The following is a 22,710-nucleotide window of genomic DNA, read 5'->3' on the forward strand; positions in this document are numbered from 1 at the left end:
GCACTTCAGGGTGTTAGAAGTAGACTGGGTTATGTGGAGAGATCAACCTGTCAGATCTACCATTTATTAGCCAAACAGTTAGAAAACAGGACTGCTTCCAAAGTATTAATAGAAACGCCACTTTAACAGCCTGGTAGGAATTTCTCAAAATGTCACAACTCGTCACTTCAATTATGCAAAATGACACCCACTTGGAACAACCCGGACATCCTTATAAACAAAAAAATGTAGCACTTCCCAGCTTGGCAAACAGGGGGCTTAACACTACTGGAGCACTTAATTATTGATAAAAGATTCATAACACCCCAGGAACTTCGAGACAAACATAACTTCTTGTAATATCAGCAACTTAAATCTATTATTACTAAAAGGTTTAAATACAAAGACAACGATTTAAAGCTACCATAAGTAGTTACCTCTCTGATTAATTTTTCAATGTATAAAACTCTCTCCAAAACATACAAACTTCCGATAACAAAATGGGATGCAGACTTAAGCATCAGCACAGATCAAAGCTTCTGGTCAGAAATTTGCCTAAGCACCTTTGTTGGCCCTGTCCTGGGGGAGACTGCCTGGGAGAAGGGGAGGGTCCACTATCGGTACGGTGGTTTGACGGGTTGAGGTCTCCGCTGAGGCAATCAGTGGTTGTCCTGGGTGGTTGGCAACCTTGGTCCCGTCAAGGCCTGACCAGAACTCTCCCAGGGACGGGGACCTGGGCTTGCTCCGGGGGGGGGGGGGGGGGGGGGTGTTGTGCTTTGCTGGCTCCTCTCTGTCTGTGTGGGGTGGGTGGTGCGGGGCCTGGGGGGGTCGGCGCTTTGGGGGACGGGACCCCTGGGCTGAGGAGACCTGGGCCTATGCTCGGGGGGGGCTGTTTGACCACTGTGGGAAAGTCTACTAGCTGTCCTCAACTTACCCTCTTCCTTAGATAATCCCTTTTTTTAACTGCGTCTTAACATTAAGTGCCCCTTGGTGGGGAGGGTGTTTGGACATCTCTGCGAGTAATCAGGAGATGTCCTCTCAGTGCCTTACCCAGCAATTTTAACTGCACTCTCCTTGGTGTCCTCCTCCTGGGCGGGGGTGGCCGGCCCCTGCTTTGCTCTCTCCTGGACCAACCGTGGGCCGGGTGGATGGCTCCCTGGAGCATGGGGCGGGTCTACCTTAGGGGTCCTGGCTCGTGACTGCGGTTGGGGTGGGGGGATGCACAGAACTCCTGGGTGATGGTTGGGTGCTCGTCTGGGGCTGTGGGCGCTCTTCTGGGGCAGAGCCCCGCGTTGGGCCCTCCTGGCCCTCCTTCTTTTCACATTTCATCATCCACTTTAGAAGAACATAAACAATCACTCGAGCCCAGGTGTTAGCTCACCTTTGCACAAATAGTTTGTGTGATTGAATGAAATATTTCACAGTAGTTGGTTTAAAGGCACAAGTATGCGTGTGTGAACATTATTTGTATTGTGTACATGTTGACATGTGGACATTTTTGGAGCCAACAGGTATGTTTATAACATTTGAGTGTGTGTGTGTGGATAGGCCCCGTCCTTATAGACTTGTATTACATCAGAGCCTGACCGTAATGATTATAAACATCCAACATCTTGTTGCTTTATGCTGCTTCATGGTTTTACCCCCCCCCCCTCTAATATTCCTCTCTCTCCTTCCCTCCTTTCCTTTTCCGTCCGGTCCAACACAAAAGATTTTCAAATATGATTAAAATGATTAAAGTTTGGCCTAGATTACAAAAGGGGTTTATTCAGACATACAGTATAGACCAAAAATTTGGACACACCTTCTCATTCAAAGAATGATTTGGTTTGTCAGAAAATTCATAACCTCCTGTTGTTAAAGTAAAATATGTCCAACACAAGAGGCCTTCAGCACTCATCTGTTTGCTCAGCTGTTGGACAGGACAAGTTAAAAATAAAATAAAAAAATAAATTAAATAAACTGGGTACCAGTCCTCCTGTAGTCTTTACCCTAAAACTGTCCATGCTTTTATTTCTGAATTTTATTTAGTCTTTTATGTTTTATCTTCTTGCAAAAATATTTTGACAGAAACAAGTATCTTTAATATACTAGGAAGTTTGGTCTGCTGTCCCCGCCATCCGGTCCAGATATAAGTTATTTAATTTATACATAAGCTCTTAATGAAAAGTTGTCTTCATCTTTACCAATGAATGTTGTGAGACTGAAGTGCATTGTTGTCATGCCAACCTGGATGGTAAATGGCATATATATATATATATATATATATATATATATATATATATATATATATATATATATATATATATATATATTTATATATATATATATATATATATATATATATATATATATACATATATATATGGTATAGTGCATACATACCATATATATATATATATATATATATATATATATATATATATATATATATATATATATATATATATATATATATATATATATATATATATATATATATATATATATATATATATATATATATATATATATATATATATATGGTATATATGCACTATACCATATATATATATATATATATATATATATATATATATATATATATGCTATAGTGCGTTTCCACCTACGAGTGCTTTTGGACGGCAGGAATCGAACCTGCAACCTTACGATCATGGGCCACCCACAAATGATGAAATGTCCATGAATGGGTAAGAAGTTGGAACTACATTCCTGACTTTTGATAAACAGATTGTGGTACTAGTGAGTCTGACTTTGTAATCCACAGTAAACAAATTCAATTCTTAATGGTGGGATCTATAAACAGCATAGTGTTGAGGGCCCTTCATGAATGTGAGCTTTACTACTTTTACATTTTACAAAAACACTTTTATCAAAAAATCCATAACATCTTTACACATGTAAATATAATTCTAAAAGTTTATTTTTGATCTTTTACATAATTTCTTATCATCAAAATATTTTACTTCCCTACGGATGTGAACATTTGTTTAATCCAGTTTATTCATTATTACTGTAAAAGTAATGAGTAGGTCACAGTACCCTAAACAAGTCCATTAGTTATAACTCCTTCTGTGTTTTTTTGTGGTGTTTTCTTTGCAACGCACAAACATTTTCTCTTGACCCTCTTCTACGCGCCGGCCATCATTTTCCATGGCACAGAATGAAGTCCTGCAAAAATAAAAATAAAAGTCATCTGTTTAGGTGGAGTCCATTAAAAAGGATGTAAAAGACTGAACCACAGAGTTCAGAACAATCCACTAGATGGCAATAAAAATCTACTTTGTTGCTTTTTGTGTGTCTTGTTAAATGCAAAGAAAGCTTCTATAAACCAGTGACCAAAATGTTATTTTCAAACAATATCTTGAAATCTGTTTAACATTTGTTAAGAGTTGTTAAAACTGTTCTATATATTAATCTTCAAGTATGGTTTATCGTGGGATTTTTAATAATATGACAAAACCAGATGTTATTGTATTTTTGTTGTAAATTTTATTCTTTAAGGCTTGAACTGGAAGTAATAAAGAACTACAGAACAGGCTTTACCTCTGCTGTGTCTCTCCTGCTTTGACACCAATTTTTCCCAGAGTCAGCTGTGGCTTTTCCACTTGGTTGCTCCAAGTGAAGATGGTCTGCAGCTGGCTCCACATGTTCCTCCACACAGCCGAACTCTCCCAGTAAAACTTGAGCAACATCAGTTCACCCAAGTCTTTGTCCAGTGTTATCAAGAAGGTGAAGGTTGAATTACCAGATATATTTTCTTTGCTAGTGGAAAGCATAAAAGGACAAAAATTGAAGTGTTTAAACGCGTGTTTCATCCTCTTAACCTCAATTTTTGTCATTTCAAAGTAAAAGGGTTTTTATGATATCCCAAAACTGTTCCAAGTGAAGCTCTTTGATACATAAAACATGAATAAAACACATGTATGTGGTTTAGTGTCTAGTTTAAATTATTTATGCCATCCTTTCCATTTATAGATTTCTTTCTTCCAACTTTCTTGCTTTATTCATCTCCATGTATGTCAGCGGCTCTCCTTCATGACGCTGTCTTGATGAGCACATAGTTCCCAGCTCAGCTGCATATTGCATGTGTCAAAGGGGTGTTGGATGTAATGTGACGTAAACCTGATGGGGGGTTGGTACATTACTCACAATGGGATGGTGAGGTCTCCACTCTCATCTTTTGTTCCTGTGAGTGAGATGGTGATGAAGGGCTCAACCATCTCCATCTGATTGACAAACTGGATCCTGAACTGGTAATGAAAGACTGCAGGAAACAAGAAAACAGACTCAAAATAATTTCTGTTTATATTTACTTTTGACCTAAAATATTCCCATTAATGTTTAATTTGTTTGAAAAAAAAAAATAGAATTAGAAGTTAATTTGTTTGGAGTTCTGTTTTACAGGAAGATATCACCTCCTGCAGGCCTGTAATGTAAGAAAACCTGCCCCATTGATGGTAAAAGTAGTAAAGATGGCACCAGATCTAAAATTTCATACTGTATGTGCAAATGGGATAGCCACATACGTTTAAAAGGCATCCGTGATCCTGTTTGCAGATAAAGCTTCTTGGTCCTGCCTGTGCGAACCTTCTTGATATCATAGCCCAGTGTGTTGCAGCGATTCTTCCTGCAGTCGAGGCAGATCCCCTTGACAAAAGCGCTGTTGTCACTGCACCTATAAGCCATGCTCTGCTTATCTTTGTTTAAAAGTGAGTCGATGAATAGATGGACAGACCGCTCATGAGCACATTTCACTGTTTGTTTAAAACCTGTGGAAAGACAGAAGAGGATTGAGATTCATGATGAGATTTCTGATTCTTTAGTGCTGTGTTGGGTATGGACAGAGTTGATTATTAGCACCACAAAATTAAATGCCTTTAATTTTTTTATCTTTATTACACTATGCTCTGTATTACACATGCTTTTTCTCATTGAGCTCTAATGGTCTTTGACAGCTAGAAAATGATGGGATGAGAGGATCGCAGGTGCTTCCAATTATTTGCAGGATGACCAATGTTTTGTGAAGTTTCCACTGTCACATGATGTGGATGAGTTTCATATTGTGAGAAAACGACACAATTAATTCCTTAACCCATATCTGCGGGATTCCTTGGGATTAAATGCATCTGCTTAAACACTAAATCAGAACTGTAAACAAGCTTTGCCTTACTCTCAAAAAATGTACAAAAATGTAAAAAATAAAATAAAAAATGTAATGGTAGTGGGTGGCAAGTGTCCCAGTTATTTCTCATACCATGGAGACCGTGCTCGCTTATGTGGTCGTAAAGGTTTTGCAGGTCACACCCTGGCTGGAAATCTCCTCCGTTGGGGTAAAAGTCGTAATGGGCCACTGCTTGTTTGATGCCCACACTGAAGCCCAGTCGTTCACGGGTGAAGGTATGGATGGCGTCCACAAACTCTGCATCATCAGGGGACAGTCTGTCTGTCGCTGAAATGCCCTCAAACAGTGGGCCTGCTGGGTCAAGACCTGGAGAGACAAGATACACTTTACTCAAGAAAATGCATTTATTTTTAGTGGGAAACATGAACAAAATTAAACAGAAAGGAATTAGGAAATATAAAATTTGTATTCAGGAGAAATCATTTTAAAAGCATTGTTTTCTGTTTAGTTTACCTCTGGGATTACCTCTGTTTCTTGATATGATGTTGCAACTTGTACAGAATGTGGTTTGGTAATGTTTCCACTGAAAAAGGCAGGATGACTATACAATATGTGTTGTTTTAAACCTTTAAATACAGGCCAACTACAATACAGCCAGGCTGCTTCTACCTTAAAATATACAAATGTATTAGTTTCAGGAAAAAATGCATCCACAGCCATGATGTCTGTACATCTCAAGGATGCTCTTTTGTAAAACAGATTGGCAATGACTGTATTCTTTTATTAGTTATATTGACTAATAAAATTGTTTTGCTTGTGTATTGATTTCTTTTCTCAAAATCTTCAAGTGTTTGTTATTTGGAAAATTTACCGGTTATTCTTCCAATCTTTTCCGAACCTCCCAGATAGCTTCCAGCAAATCCAGAGATGTGAGCACCGAGACTGTAACCAATTAAATGAGCTTTTCTTACTGGGAACCTGTACTCCTCCTGTTGGGGATGAACTACATTTAAATGATTTGTGCAAATACCATGCAATAGTTGCATTTGTTTAATAGCGAGGTGTGAAAAGTTTTCTTTTTTTTCCCGTTCACTGTCTCTGACCTGAAGTGTCTGCAGGAGGTGGGCTATGTCTTTCCCAACGGTGCGGGTGCTCTTCACTGCTCTGGGATAGTGTTGGTGAGCCAGAGACAGCCAGTCTGTGATCACCACATTTATGTCTAACCGGGAACTCTTGAGAGCTTTCGCTAGTCTTGGTATCCAGCTCTCCATCACACCATCCATCTAAACATAAAAAGACTGTGAGAAACAGGCTTAAACAGCTTTGAAAAGCTGAATATACACTATTTAATTATGCTGGCAAAATTCCAGAGTTCAGGTTAAAAAAAAAAGCAGCTCTGTGATTTCATCATTTCTCTGTGCGCTCTAGCCTTTTGAACATGTTTCCTCGTTGTGGTCAAGTTCCATATTTTCTGTTCGGTGGCTCAGGTCAGCGAAGCGTAAAGAAGGCGGGAGTTGACCTTACCGACCACCCGTGAGTGATGATGATGAGGGGATTACTGCTGTTGAAGCCACAGGAGGTGAGGGTGTGCAGCTGCAGAGGGTCCAGCGTGCAGGTGTCCTCACCTCCCAAAAACAGCCGAAACACTGAATTGCTGAAGTATGGCTCTTTTACCTTCAGAATGGTCCTCTCCTCTGTGCCAGCTTTGCCTTTGAATCAAACAGTGGAAAGGTTTTCTGTTTGTTTTCATCTACAATTAAACTGACCTTTATTCATAATTTCTAGGAATAATTTGTATTTACTTTTTTTCTCGATAACTGGAAAGTACTAAATCTGTACACTGATACAACAATCTGAATAGGCAGAAACCAGAATAACGTCCATGTGTTCGCTTCAAGTTTGGGACAGCAAATTGATTTAACACCCTTCAGTGATTATTTGCTGAACCTCCAGGTCATGATGGCTTTTTGAAGTCTGACTAGACTCTATTCACCTTTATAGACACATACCAGCTGCACTTCCCTTTTCATTTAGGTTTTCCTTTACATATGGATCTTTCGTCATTCACTCAGTGACTGTATGCGTACATATAGTCAAAATATAAGGGGTCAAGGTCTCATTTAAGAACAGGTTTGCATGTGAACTGTTGAGGACCTGAAATCAGTCACCGGTCTTCTGACTGGTAGATAACTGCTCTGCTTCCTGAACCATGGTCACCCCACATAAACCCCTCCTCTGTCAACCAATTGGAAACCACAGCTTAGTTAAAAAAAAAAAGAAAAATATATATTGCTTTAAAAGAAATATGTGACAATGTTTTCTTTGTAGTTCATGTTCTGGATGATGTTTGTTCTAGGAATAAAACCAGAAAACTGAGGATTTTAATAGCTGTTAACATTCTTGTTTCTAATCTGAAATCTATAGCTTAAAAGCATCTGGACAGTAAAAAGGTTAAAAAAAAACCATCATTCATCCATCATGGAAAAATTGAAAGAGTCGGATTTAAGAAAAGAACACCAAATTGAACATCAGTTATTTTCACATTTGACTCTCAAATTTTTTATTTTTGTATATAAAAAATGATGTGAGTTTTCTTTCATTTGATTTAGGGGAACAGTTATCCACTGTAGCAGTTTTCAATGAAACACAAGTTAACATAGAAGCGAATTCAGGTCATTTTGCTCTTTTATTTCTACTTTAATTCAATTCATTTGATCACATTTATTTTTTTGCATAAAAACCTGGAAGAGTATGATTTATCTATTGACTAAGATGTAAAAGTAAAGAAATTGAGGCATTTCTTAGTAACAGATTACCTTACAAATCCGGATCAGTACTTAAAGTTTGAAGAACACAAAAGTGTTGAAGCCAAAAAGACAGAAAAACTCTAAAATTAAGTTTAAATTCACGTTATATTGAAGTGAAAAGCAACAAACATTATTTTCAAAACTACTCATGTAAGTGTTTGACTCATCAAAAATCTGCTTCTTCAGTGCACCGTGGTTCTCTTTGGTAGAAAGTCACACGAGGAGTTTCACAGTGGTCTTGTATTTAAATGACTGCATGTGTGATGCTAGACTTACCAACTCTGCCTTCCCTGGTTTTCCTCCCATCAATGAGGGGACATGTCAACAGCAAAAAACACAAGGTTTTTAGCAGAGACATTGTTCACCACAGTTTGATGACTCCTTTCAAACAAGCTCGTCTGTATTCTGCAGTTGGTGACTACATTCAGTTTTTGATGAAATATCTCTTGTGAGCTCTCTTAAAGAGACCTTTTTGCTGCCCAAAAGTTTGAAATCAGGTCGTTTTAGTCTACAGAACAGATAGGAAGAAGACAGCAGTAGAAGGGGTTTACAGATCAGTTTCACTTTTGACCTGATTGGCTGGGGGCCGGGCAGTATTGAAGCCACGGTGAAAGAGCAGATCTTGTATAAGCAGGAAGGGGATAAGGTGCAACGTACAGACCATCCCCAAGCCCACCTATGAGAACAAGCAAGGCTCTTCTTCATAAGCACACTCTTGCTTGATGGTGAAATATTCTGTTGTCAAAACAGCAAAAACTGAATTAAAGAATATTTGACGTGGATTATGTCCATGTTGTTGCATCACATGTTCGAACAGTTAAACATTATACTCTGTGTACCTGGTGTACTCTAAAAAAACAACAAGAAGGTCAAAACTGGGTCAAATGAGGGAAAAGAAACATCAGATAAAGTTGTTTTGATGGTTTGCTGACCACATGTTGGTTTTAGTGGCATTCTCTATTTTTTAATTATGATCTGATCAAAGACAGATCTTACTGCCATTTCCCTTTTTTTTATTCCCTAAAGTATTATTTCTTTATTGTATATATCTAGATGTAAAACAGGCACTGTTATGTGTCAATCACCTTTGCCCTGGCTTGACTTCAAGTGTTGGTTGGACTCGTGTAAAGGGTAAAAACAATATACACAAATAGGGTTAATCAAATCAAACTTTATTTATAAAGCCCTTTTCATATTCTTTTGTAACACAAAATGCCTTAGAGAATAAAAAACATTTTTAAACTTAAAGATTAAAAGCAAAACAAAACTGTAAAAAAAAAAGTAAAAAAGTACATAAAATACACACAATGCACACAATGCTCTCAGCCCCAGTGTCACACAGGGATCAAGAAAGAAATCATTTTCCTGATTTAATCTTTTTTTACAAAATATTACATTTTTTTTCTACCTTTCCATATTGTTTAGAAATCAACACATTTCTGCATACCCACTAAATTACAGCCAAACAGATTTTACTGTTGTGGTGTAATGTCACAGTTCCATCACACACTTTTGTGTTGGCTTTTTTTGTTGGTCTTTTTTAATTTATTCTTCCAAATAAGTGATCACAATTTAAAACACACACACAAAAAAAGCAACAAATAACCAACAGGTATTGTGAGTATTGCATAAACAATGTCAATTATTGAATATTTTCACATTTTACAGTAAATGTTGTGTTTGTTTTTCTTGCTGTTTATGTTTATCTTATTGAGTCACCTTCCGTTTGGACAAATGGTCCCCATTTATACATTTTTTATGGTAAATTCTTCCCCACTTTTTCTAAAGTTCCCGTAGAGCATGACACGCTTCGTCAATAGTTGAGGCTGTAGAGAGCCTTTTCCTCTGCCACACTGACAGAAGCTGAAAGGCACTGCAGCTGTAAACTGAAGCCGCGGCTTGTCCTTGGAACCTTAACAGGACCAGCACGGGCTTCAACCTTATGAGGATCATTAGGCTTTGTTAGATAAAGATACTTTTACAGCAAATTACAATTTCTAGATTACTGTTATGTTTGAGATGTGAATGGAAGTTAGACCTAAACATGAACTCTTGGCTTTACAAATATAGTGGAGGCCAACACACTGACCTAAAATGATCTTAAGGTATATTTTTGGCTTCAGCATTGGACTATTAAAGAAGTCAGATTTGGACAAATGTTTCTATGTGATGATGCAGTAGGAAGTCATAAAACAGTGGATGTGTATAGTTAATATGTTGTGTGCAAAGTTAATGTGTTGTGTTGTGACCCTTCTGGGCCACCGTAGAAAACAAAGACTTTAGTTTAAAGTGAAAATAACACTAGTGCATTCAGAATTATTGGATATTTTTTCAAACAGATCCTTAATTAGTTGATAAGCACATTTTTTCTTCAGCAAGTTTCCACAATGCACAGTAGGATAATAATTAATTTTATATACTGATGTGTAATATAACAATATGAAATAGAAATACAGTCAATTCAGTGGAAAAATAGATTTTTATTTGCTCATAGTGACAGAAAGAATTAACATATTTAGGTCAGTGATGAACAGGTCATACATCTTTGCTAACAAAAATGTTTTGTTGTCTTGTATTGTTGCATCTATAATATCCTTGTAGGATAAGAATGTAATATGACAAAAAATAGTTACTTCACAAAATAAAACAGCAATAATATGGTTGAGTGGGGTAAATAACACAACTTCTCAATACAGCATTTTTGTGTTAATTCCATTGAGGCCCCATGTACCTGATTATTTAAAGATCACAGTGTCACTAAAACATGTGGTAATATTAACAATCTGTAAATGTGTTAGTAGAGGTCTGCATGCTTCTTGTTGCTTATGCTCACAAAGTGAGCTCTGATTTCATCTGCTTTAAGTATTTTCATTCTGAAACATGTTAGACATCAGATTTGTGGTTGCAAATTTGTGGTTTTGCCCTTTTAAAAAAAATCCACAAATTTCATTCTGCATCATATAGCATATTTAAATATACATATACCAAATATTACATATACCATTATTAAATAACTGCATGTATCATACTGTTTACCTCAGGACAGTCTTTTTTGCACATTTGTGTTAATGTTTAGTTATTATGCTTCTTTTCAGTTATCCTGTAATTATCCTTTTCTATTTTCTCTTTTTTTCTTCTGTTTGTATTTAACCTTAAACATTTTGTGGAATTTAGAATGAAGAGCAAAGTAAGACTTTCCTTGTACAGGGAAACTTGTTTTCTTAATGTGCACATCTGACAATAAACCCTTTAAATTTTAAATATATTTGAATATTTGCTTTCATAACCAATTAGAAAAATTACAATGATCATATTTTCATTGTCAAAACTTTTATTGGACTCAAAAAATATTTTTTTTGTAATAGCCTAATTAGTCTTGCCTTTTTAGTACAAACTTGTACCCTAAAAACTACGTAATGTAGGTTACAAAAATCAGTTTAGGTATCATAGAAATGTCTGTCATTAGTGAAAAAGTAGGTCATATAGCAGTAAAAGTATTTAAGGCTGGATTATCTAAAAACTACAAAACTTCAAACACAATAAATTAACAAAGCATTTTTACAAGCATGCAAAGGATAAAGTACAAAATGTGTAAGAAAGTCACAACACAAACATATCAATACACTATGTAAAAATTACAAATTCTTTTTTTTTTTTGACAAAAAACCCCCCTGAAGTATCAACTTCTAGGTTGTTGGTAACTAGATATATTTTGGTATATTGCTGTAAACAAACTCTGCAATAGTCAAACAAGAGGAGATGTCAAAAGCAAGCAAGCAGAGAAATCACTAAACAGCCACTATAAAGTAAAAACTCTCCAAATAGGCTACTGAATGATGCAAAAGAGGGCTGACATAGTTGACAGAATTTAAAACTGACCCTTTACTTCACAGCTCAAAAGGTTAGACAGTGTAAATGTGTCAAACGGTCATATTGTCAAGGCTAAAATATTTTATTCCTGCAATATGTGCAATGTGTGACAGGTCTGCAGTATACTTAACATGACATAACATGTCTCTAAACAGATGTTCTATTCATTTTTCAACAAATCAGGAAATCAGAGGAAAATAAATTAGACTACAAGAGGGAATATTCATGATAATCCCTCACAATGATCTAAAATAATTACCGGTGTGCATTTTCACCTTTTTATTTCAAAGTTTCAGTTTTATCTTATTTAGTTTTACTTAGTTTTTAATTATACGATAGATTTAATAATAGAATACTTTGTTTAAAAAGGGCTGCTTGCAGAGAGAAAACTGTTTTAAGCTATTAAAAAAAATCTACATTTCTGCTAAACTAAAAGAACTACACATGTAAATGTATGTGGGAGTTACACTTTTACAAAATAAGTTTCAAAGGCTCCAGAAAACATTCATGCATTTATAAATACGACATCTATGCAGTTGTGAAATTGCTCATAGTGTGCATGTTTTGTATTAAACGCAGGCTTTTCATTGTATTCCTGAATGTAAAAACGTACTGCAGTGCTGTTTTGCCCTTTTTTAAAAAGATTTTGCTTGGATATCTTTGATGAAAGCTTTAATTCATGGTAACAATTTCATATTTGTCCTGGACGTTGTTATCCACCTGTCTGTCGGACTCTGGTTGGTGCAGGTCAATGATAAGAAAGTAAATTCCAGCTCCAACTGCTCCACCCACCATGGGCCCTGCCACAGGAATCCACCACCAGCAGCCTCCAGCCCTACAGGATTTCATCACCACAAAATGCATCAGAGTTATGCAATGAAAATCCATCTTAAATTCAGTAAAATCTTAAATAATGAAAAACAGGACCGTGTGAGCACTCAACACAAAAGGGTATTAAAAACATCCACTTAAAATTTTTAGTTATTAGATTAAACAAGTTGTGATCATAAAATGGCTCAATTTAAACTTTTAAATTGTTTTCAAATGATGACAGCTGTAGATTTGAACTGATAGGTCCTTTCAACTTTGAGTTTTGCAAAGTTGTTTTAGTTGCTTAAATCTGCTGCTAAAGCTTAGTTCACAGATTAGTGAGAAAAAATCTGCTTCGTTTTACTGGTAATTAAATCCACCTCTTACTTACTAAATCTCTCAATTACCCCAGATTTTCAATCTCAGCCAGATAAATAGCAAATTCACACAAATTACTTAAAAAAACACGTTGTGTCAATACGTGAACTTTCTGTATTCTGTATTCAGTCAGTAGGAGCATCATCCAGGCCAACAAGAGTTTTACAGTCATTGCAGATTACAGTGAAGTCCTAATAGGCTCTGTTAGTTGGACATGTGTCTCTGCTCTCATTCTGACCAGCATCAGACATGCTTGTTTACTGCGGCTGAGGGGGATTTACGGCAGGTAATTGGGTCTAAAGATGTCTTGAATGCAGGTGAAAGGGTCTCAATACAAGCACTGAAGCAGGTGGGTCACCTTTGTCTATGGTACGCATTCAGGAGGCAGACTGGAAGAAAGAGGCGTCTGGATTACAGATTTAGATGTAAAGCCGAAGCTTAGATGATCAAGCTGGGACACAGACTCCTATTAGGTCACACTGACAACAGGAGGATGGGATTAAAAGAAATGCAGGTTCAAAAAAACCTTTAGATTGACTTTTAAAACAATCCACCTTTGTTTGTATTATGAAAATAAAAGAGGCTATGAATTGTAGTTTATTTAGCTTTTTTTTAATGTCTTTAGCTTATTAATTTATGAAGGAAAAAATGTCTTAAAAGTGGTCGAAAAAATATAATTTTACATGATTCCGCTCTGGAAAAAGCCCTGAGTTTTTAAATGAAAGAACACTATTTTCTATTTGTAACAGGTAAGTACTGAAACTTTACTCATGCTTTATATTTTTAGCATATACAATTTATGTAATAGCTATATTTTTGGCATGTAGAACTTGGACATCAAGCATTCTTTGGATTCTCAATAACTTCAAACTGTATCATTTTGAGGCTGAACCAACTTTTGAAAGGCTCCACTCGTATTCAACAGTCTTTAAACTTTGATCTGATCCTTTCTGGCCTTTTTAGAGGTGCCATTATTACCCGAAGAGTGTTTTGTTCTAGGTCTGACAACCATAACAGCGGCTTTCAAAGCATTTAAGCTGTGACATACAGAGACGCTTTCAGGGGCAAGGGTTAAAAAGATTGGTCCAGTGCAGGGTCAGGGATGACGGGCACCGAGGGCAAAGGCGCAAACAGCGTGTATTTACCAAGATCAAAACAGAGAGCCTGACAGGGGCAAGAAGAAGAATGCTTTTCAGCTGCTCTCCTTCACACAACTGTGTTTTCACAGAAATAAAGGCTCAATTTAACATCTCAGAAAGGAGAGTAAGTTTGAACAAACCTCTTTTTAGGAACGGCAGGTTTATTATTTTACAGCTTCGCAGTCATCTGTAGTAAACATTTTCCTTTCTTTCTTAAAAATACATTGGTATAGTTGTTGATTTAAATCTTAATTTAAGTGACTTTCCCCAAGAGTTTATAAACTTTTAATTTTTGCTAAAAACTGACTTAAAAAATTGATGCACACAAGAAAAAAAAAGATGATTCGAATGGAAGTAATTTTAAAAAACATGTAGAAACTGAAGAGAAAGCTAAGGATCATTCAAGGAGTCGTGGACCAACAATGGCATGAGGGAATAAAGAGAGTAATAATGCGTCAGCTACACAATGAAATAGGCTACTATCTAAAAACTGAAATGCTCACATATCTGCTAAACTTAATCTCAATAATTTGGAATAAAGGAACAACAGTCATAGCACTGGTATGGCAGCCTCTGCGGTTTGTGTATAAATTTTGGAAAAGGCTTTTCCTTTGGGATTCTTTTGGATGCTTTTACAATAAGCTGGTTGTGTCGGTTTTTCATACAGCAGCACGGTTTATGTAGGTTAGCACAGAGCTGCAGACTTCCATCTAAATTGCACATAAGTTCTGGCTAAGTGCTATTATAGCTGAGTCGATCTTTCTGCATCAGCGTATCCAGAGTGTCTGTCCTAAAGCATCCTTCCATATTAACTGATAAAGCAGTCTGGATGTACGTGTCATGCTCCTAACAGTCGTGCACTGGTAGAATGTGTGCATTCTATGTGACCCTAATATTTAACATTTTATTTAGCTCTGAGAAGAACAGGGGCCAGGGTTGTCTGTTGCAGCAAAAATGAATTGTTTAATGCTCATCTTTGTTTACAAAGTGCTCAATATTTCATATTTGTAAAGGAATATAGAAGAAAGGACACTCCCTGTTTTAATGTAAATCTCTGATCCCTGCTTTACAATGCAGAAAAGTCATGCATGGTATTTGAAATATTTATGCAGAGTGTGATAAAAACAGATTCCGGGAAGGGAAAGCTCTTCTTTGTAAGGGGGTAGGGTTAGTGCAGCAGACAATGGAGCACAGTAAAAATCACGTCCTCCTTTTTCACTGACTTTTAGTGTTGATTGTATTAACAAACACCTTCTAAAAGCACACTATGAATGTTTTTTTGTAAATCACCTGAACACATCCATGCCCCATCCAGCAACAGCCGTGAAGAGCCGCGGGCCAAGGTCTCGTGCTGGGTTTATGGGATACCCACAGTTCAGACCCATGGACACCCCAATGGCCAAGATGATCAAACCGATGCACAAAGGCTCCATGCCTTTGGGGGCACCGATATTCTTTCTGTCAGTGATGGCCAGGATGCAGAGGACCAGTGCAGCAGTTGCAATAACCTGTGAAACAGAAATATTGTTGAACTGACATGGTTATTACGCGTATGTCAAAGCCATTCTAGCACTGAAGAAGCCTAAACCTGCAGACAATAAGTACATAAATATCACAAAACAAATGAATGCCCATCTGGTTCACACACTTTGGATTTCTAAGAAGAAAAAACTCTGAATATGTAATTCCAGCTTAATGCAGTGGCCAAAGTAGTACCTTTCTCTGTTTATCAGACACCATTTTTTTTTTAAACAAACTTTACTGAATAGACTTCAGAGTTATCTGATCTTCAACTGTCTTCAAAACTTAGCACACATTGATCCATTCATTCATTTTTTTCATCTTCTGAGCCGTTTTGCCCCCTTCGGGGTCATGGGGCTGCTGGAGCCTATCCTGGCCACTTGTGGGCGAAGGCAGGGGACACCCTGAACAGGACGCCACTCCTTCGCAGGGATACAAATCACACACCCATGCACACTCACATTCACAGCCAGGGACAATTTAGAGTACCCAATTAACCCATGAAGCATGTTTTTGGATGGTGGGACGAAGCCGGAGTCTCCAGAGAAAAGGGGGAGAACATGCAAACTCCACACAGAAAGGTCCCCCATTGGTGTTCTGTTTCAGGTACCCCAGCCAGGAAATTTAAATTTAATGTCTGCAACAGAACACAATCCATGAGGGACTGGAAAACAAGATCAAATTGACAATAACATATTGCAAATATTTTTTTTAATTTAGTAAACAATGGATTTAAAAACAACACATTCTAAACATATATACATATGTTCTAAAAGGTTGGCTAAGAAAACTGCTGCTCTCTCATGTGACCTTTTGAACAAATGATCTTTTGGACGAGCTTCAGTCAGTGGGTTACAGGTGATCTCCTCATGCTGCCTCAGAAGGTGGATTTATGTCGGTGCTTGTCCTGTCCAATCTCAGCGCTGCCTGTGACCGGTCACATAATTCTATAGATGCTGGAACAAGTCGGCTGCATTTGACAAGTTGAAGTTATATTTAAAGATATTAACCACTCATTAATGTCATACGCAAATGCTGGATGAATTTCACAGACTTTTGGTTTAAAAGAACAACTTAAAAATACAAAAAAGAATTTAAAAAGTCATAAATTCTAAACAACCTAAAAATTAATAAAAATAAATCTTACTTTTTACACAATGGTCATGGTGTACCACACAGCTTTGTGTTTGGACCAATATTTTTTTCTACTCTAAATCTAATAAGACTTATACATTGTACTAGTTTTGGAAGAATATCAATTTTTCCATATTAAGCCTTACCAAAAACTATTCTTTTTACCTGAATATTTTTGTGAAAACAAAATACATCAATTTTTAGGGCCAAAGAAAAGATTTGTTCAGAACAATTACTGCACCTTTGTCTTATTAAATTGTACCAAAAACATATCTTTAGTAGATTCATTTGTACTTTTCCGTAATAGCTAATTAGTTTTTTCTTTTCTTTCTTTCTTTTCTTTTCTTTTTTCAGTTTTGTTATTTTTTACTACATGCTTGAGTTATTGATATAAAATTGAGATTGTTTAACTTTTCCCAATTTTTCCTGTGCAGGCCAGCAGTTTACACTTCTCATGTTTGCTGTGTATACACATTCTAGAAATAGATCTGTGTTTATCATTGCTTTGTTAAGTCTGTAAGAACCCATTCTGATGAAAATCACGTTTTTTGGTGTGCGTAACATGCCATGGGTGCTTTTTTATTCCGATGCATCCACTTGTGGACGACTAGATCCATGCACGTCTTCTTTTTCCTCGTCCAAGCTGAAATCTAGCTCAAAAATAGCTCCAACATTGCTCACTTATTATGTTGCACCATTAATGTTATGTTTGGGTTGTGAGGGGCTGTAAGCTAGCAAGAGAGTGCAAACAGATGGGTGATGGGAAGGGGGACGGGGTTACTCCGCTCCAGCTGTCCCGCCCACAACTCAGAGGCAAATTTCTAATGAACTCCTGCTGCTCTGCAGAAACTGTCCCAGAAAACAATACTTTTTTATTATTGTTTTGGCTAATTAGGATTAAAAGACCACTGGGAATGCTTTTGTAATTGCTCAAAAGATGATTGGAGTGGGACTTCAATATCCATTGTGTAAAAAAGAGACTTAGTATTTTAATTTCTTGTTCAAATGAAAAATTATGAACCGGTTTTACATTTGGTTGATAATATTTCTAAATATATATGAACTTTTTTTGTTTTTGTCATTACTATTTTATATATCAAGCAGACCAGAATATTTAGTAGTTTGGGACATTTTATGCATATAGAGTACATCTGTCAGACCTAAATAACAAAACAATAATAATAATAGATTTTATTTATAAAATAAATATAAAATATATATAAAAAATGCATGTATTATAAGGCACAATTCTGGGCACTCAAGGTCACCGCACAACATGTACACATTATAAGAAATACAATAAACAGTTAAAACATCAACAATTTAAATACATACACAATTAAATAAAATGTATATAAAAACATGAAAAAGTTACTGTTACAGTAAATAGGCCATTTGGAAAAGATGAGTTTTTAGCTTTGATTTGAAATGCGGGAGTGTGTCAGTGTTGCGGAGGTCAGGGGGAAGTGAGTTCCAAAGCCTGGGAGCAGAGCAACTGAATGCCCTGCTCTCCATGGTGACAAGACGGGCGGAAGGGACAGAAAACTGGTTAGAGGAAGAGGAGCGGAGAGAGCGAGCAGGTATGGCGATGTAAAGGAGGTCAGAAAGATATGGAGTTGCAAGTTGTGACAGGCTTTGAATGTGTGGAGGCAAGATTTTGTCTTATATGCGGAATGGAATGGGGAGCCAGTGAAGCTGTTGAAGGATAGGTGTGATATGGTTGATGAATAAAAGACTCCAGCCTCACCTGATCAACAAATCCATTAATGACAGAAAGATGTTTTGCAGGATACGATGCAAATATACCAGCTGTTGCATTGGCACCAGTTACTGCAAACTCTCCATTGGTGAATTCCCTCAAAGCATCTGTTGAAAAATGTGTATTTATAGAATAATAAAAACATGTAATTTTGATATAATGCACATTCAGGCACTTAGGGCAATTTTCCTTGTCTTTGACAAATACATCTTTTAATTGTGTGCTTTTTTTCAATAGAACAGGATTCTTTAATTTAAAAATTGAGATACGTTTTTTTCCTTTGAAAAATCTTTTTATTTTATTTAGGCAATACCCACCATAATACAAGCCAAAGACTGCACAGGATCCAGCAAAAGCTCCCAAGAACTGAGCTGCTACATACACTGGAAACTTCTTCAGTGGTAGCTTTCCTAAAATGACCATGGCCAGGGAGACAGCAGGGTTCACATGACCTCCTGGAACACATAAAGATACTTTGTAAACCTAGAGAGAATAAGTGAAAAAAATTCAAATGCATCCCCTGATACAACGCTCCTCTTATGCACACTTTGAAAAAAAAATGACAAATTTTGGAAAGTTTCTCATCTCTCTATTTTAGCTGTTGTGAATTCATACAGTTAGTGAAGGTTTTTCCCAACCTCTTAAAAGAGTCGTTCAATAATGAGCAGGTGGTTTTCAGATCTATCTTTCTACACTCTCTTGTCTTGGAGAAACACTCCCAGCACATTCCAGCCAATTGTTATTGGACTGTGATGGCAGTGTGGGGTCATTTATTTAACACTCCGGGATCTTGGCTTTGACCTCGACGTGGTAACACCATTGGGGGTATCAGCCATGCGCCCATTGTTAATCTCCCCATCCTGTTCACAAACACTGCCCACGACAACCAGCCAGACCTGCCTGTCTGAATTGCATCTGACATAATCTGCCTGAATCTGCTTAAGGCACACGTAGACTGCAGGTCATTAGAGTGACCATAATGTGTCACACTTATGGTAAACTTTCATTCGAAACCAAGACTTACAAAGTGAAAACAATTGTGTTTTTTTCTTCTTTGGGGCCGCTCTGCCAGTGCAGCCTAGAAAACCAGGCTTGTCACACCTGACCCCCCTCATCTCCTGAGACCCATGCCCCTGTAAAGCTCATTAGTCCAATACCTATGATCATCTTCAGAGATGTCGTTGGACAGAAGCTTCCCACTGAGCTGTGGACCCCATGGTCGAATGGCCCAATCATGCAGCAAAAGCTGTCCATATATTAACCTCCCTGTCCTTTGCTTTTTCTACTTTTCTCCTGAAGCTTTGCAGCGCCTCTTATTAAACATGTGGCTCAAATAAAGAAGCACATGCATGCAAACAGCCATCTTCAACACGAGTGACCCTCAAATTTAATTTTAAGTAAAACATTTTCTTTAAATTTAACATGTTCTCCTGCACTAAGATACATTTAAAATCTAGAAACACACAAAAAAGCAAAAACATACATATTTATGCTCTGGATCTTTATTATTATTTGTACACGACAATTACGTTTTTAAACATGACCTTACCCATTACCTCTAGTTATTGTGCCAAAGATTTCCTTTAAAGCGTGTTATAGATTTTCCTTAGATTTGCTTTCCTTAGCTTGAAAAACGCTCAATCAACACAGAGGTTCTGCACGAAATACATGTTGAAAAAGAATAGACACCTTTTTTCCCCCACTTTTCTCTTTTTTCCGCACTTTTCTCTAACTGTCCCTCAGATTGAGCTTCTGTTTTGATGGCCATATGACTGTTACACAACAACTGAACCGATATTGGATCGGTCTAGTTTCAGGAGTTGTGAACACACCTGGTGTGGAAATTGAATGACACTGAAATTGAGCACTGCTTTTACCTGACACTCCTCCTGCAATGTAGACGGCCATCATGACTCCCAGGGTAAAACCGACATGGATGGTGAGCGGCTCCCCAAGAGCCCCTTTACTCAGCACCGCCTGAGCCACTGAACCGCATCCAAAGAGCTGGGAACGGAGAATAAACACAAACATGAGACAAAGAGTGGAGGTAGAAAGGCTCATTGTCTTTAATTATTTCAATTACCATTAACACTAGTCCTCTTGTTCCCAAAAAGCCCCTGACTGCCACAGACAATTTGTCCAAAACAGGGTTTCAGTTCATCACATTTTTAAGGTGCACAGGAGTTGGGGGCGGAGGTGTTGAGAAACTAGGAGGGTGTTTTGATAAGTAGGATTGTTGTGGACACTGTACGCCTTCTATGAGGTGTTTTCACAGGCTTTAAAGCAGACTCTTAGAGGTGACAGGTTGAGCTCAGACAGGTGCAGGCCAGGACACTCCAGACTATGAGCACAGAGAGAGAGAGAGGACTATTTCCTTTACTGCACATATGTGACTCTTTAAATGTTATCAACCTCTCGCGTTATTTTTTGCAACACAAAAATGTTAAGCTGTGGGTCAGTGCTGCACCTTTGGAACATAAAAACATTCCTGTGCCGTAGCCTTTGAATGCAAAAACACAGACTCCATAAGCGACAGCTTGTTTAAACTTCAATGTGTCCACAATTAATGTTTTTAAAGTGCAGGAGACTGGATATGATACAATGTCTGTATTTTTTATCATAATTTACAGACATTTTGACTGCTTCAAAGTGGCTCTTTAAGCTGGATGACAGGTGCAGATGGAGTGAGGTAGGGAAAGGGTACTCACTATCAGGACAAATATCCCAAGAAATTCCGCCAGGAACTCTTTAAAGATGTCCCGTCTCAGGCCAAATTTCTCCTTCATCTTCCTCCTGCTGTCATCTCCCATTTTTCCCCTTGCGGCTCCTTGTGTCTTCCTCCGACCACAACAAACAGCAGTCAAAGAGCTTTGTGAGTCTGTGCAGGGCTGTGTGGGCTGTCGCCTCCCACTCGGTGCGCTGTACCGTGCTGCACTCAGGGCTGTCGGCTCCCTAAGCTCTGTGTTTCCGTGCGCAACCAGCAGGGGTCCTCTTTTGTGTCAACACGAGCTCCATCACCAGCCTGCTGCTGCTCTGTCAGTACAGGCTGAAGGCAGAGGAAGAGTTTGCAGGAACAACACAATGTTTTTAACTAAATAACCACGGAGGACGAGTCTTAAAGTAAAAAAATAAAGTACAAATTACAATTCAAATTTGAAAACAGACAAAATAGAAATAAAATAATAACATCAGGAAAGCAAAGGGCTGGAGATTTACAGACTACGTATTAAATACATTTGATCACCCCCCCCCACACACACACACACACACAGACACATTTTTTTCAATATTATTTAAGTTAAAACTTTGAATAATATTAATATGTGTAAAAGCAACCTTTTATCTTTTAGAGCTAAAAACACATTGTAAAAATAAATTAAACTAAATCCTGAACTGCTTAGTTTCTCTTGTTGATGTATAGGTGATTTTTTTTTTGGTTTTTCATTTAATTTTTTCTAGAAGGGGGTGAATTTACAAGAGTTATAAGCCACAACAATATTTATGTATTGACTAACATGAATAACTTGAACCCACTTTACAAATATTTTTTCAATGTAACGTTATTAGTCCCTGTCTGTAGTGCGCAGCACGAAGAAGGTAAAGAAATTGTTAGAAATGCTAAAAAAGTTCTATTGTATAGTGTCATATTTATAAATCGAGAGACTGTGAAAAAGGTCTTTATGTATGGTTTTATTTTTATTTTTTATCATTGAGTCTTTACATCGCCTTCATGTATTTGATTATTGCGCATTCACTCACAAAAACACTTTTCTTGGATCTCATCATGTTTTGGTTTTTTTTTTCCGGAAAATAAAAACCCTACAGTCGGCAACACGTTTTAACCTCTTATGATGTTCAATCCCTTTAATAAACTATCCTGCACTGCAGCACTTTATAGTTATCCGAGTAAACTTTTGGATTTTCCTACCTGTCTGCGTAAATCTGCTCCATTCAGTGTTTCAGCCCGCTCCCGGCACACGTTTCCACTGTGGCCCCGTAGCGTCCCGCGCCGCATTTTCCAACAGAGGGAGCTCCACGAATGCATTTGGAGTTTGGAGTTTGTCACGTCGGATTCCGTGCTCAGCCTTATCTTCCGTTTGCTCTGTAAAAAGGTGAGACGACAGGCTGAGGATGGGATGTTTTGAATCTATTGATCAATGCCAGCGTTGCGCGCAGGTCCCCTTTGAT

At 37.5% G+C, this 22,710-nt stretch overlaps 2 protein-coding genes across 4 annotated transcripts; both read right to left on the reverse strand.

Moving 5' to 3' along the window:
- Positions 1–2,884: 2,884 nt before the first annotated feature.
- Positions 2,885–8,545, reverse strand: lipca (lipase, hepatic a). Its single transcript, XM_004067176.5, has 9 exons — positions 8,188–8,545; positions 6,629–6,813; positions 6,208–6,387; positions 5,976–6,093; positions 5,237–5,470; positions 4,509–4,751; positions 4,132–4,246; positions 3,526–3,744; positions 2,885–3,150 (listed from the first exon to the last, which is right to left on the reverse strand). The coding sequence occupies exons 1-9, from the start codon at positions 8,267–8,269 to the stop codon at positions 3,036–3,038; spliced, it is 1,491 nt and encodes a 496-aa protein (XP_004067224.1). The 5' UTR covers positions 8,270–8,545; the 3' UTR covers positions 2,885–3,035.
- A 1,826-nt stretch (positions 8,546–10,371) lies between these two features.
- On the reverse strand, positions 10,372–22,626 carry aqp9b (aquaporin 9b). 3 transcript variants are annotated; one of them, XM_078944498.1, is made up of 7 exons: positions 22,451–22,626; positions 21,231–21,568; positions 20,400–20,526; positions 18,840–18,977; positions 18,511–18,629; positions 15,399–15,616; positions 10,372–12,616 (listed from the first exon to the last, which is right to left on the reverse strand). In XM_078944498.1, the coding sequence occupies exons 2-7, from the start codon at positions 21,330–21,332 to the stop codon at positions 12,454–12,456; spliced, it is 867 nt and encodes a 288-aa protein (XP_078800624.1). In that variant the 5' UTR covers positions 21,333–21,568; positions 22,451–22,626; the 3' UTR covers positions 10,372–12,453. The 3 variants fall into 3 exon arrangements, with proteins under 3 accessions (XP_078800624.1, XP_023809256.1, XP_078800625.1); XM_023953488.2 differs by lacking the exon at positions 22,451–22,626 and having other exon boundaries at positions 21,231–21,636; XM_078944499.1 differs by lacking the exons at positions 21,231–21,568; positions 22,451–22,626 and adding an exon at positions 20,606–20,766.
- Positions 22,627–22,710: the final 84 nt, after the last annotated feature.

This window comes from Oryzias latipes, chromosome 3 (assembly GCF_053564925.1).
Source record: "Oryzias latipes strain Hd-rR chromosome 3, Olatipes_Hd-rR_3.1".
NCBI classification, from domain to species: Eukaryota; Metazoa; Chordata; class Actinopteri; order Beloniformes; family Adrianichthyidae; genus Oryzias; species Oryzias latipes.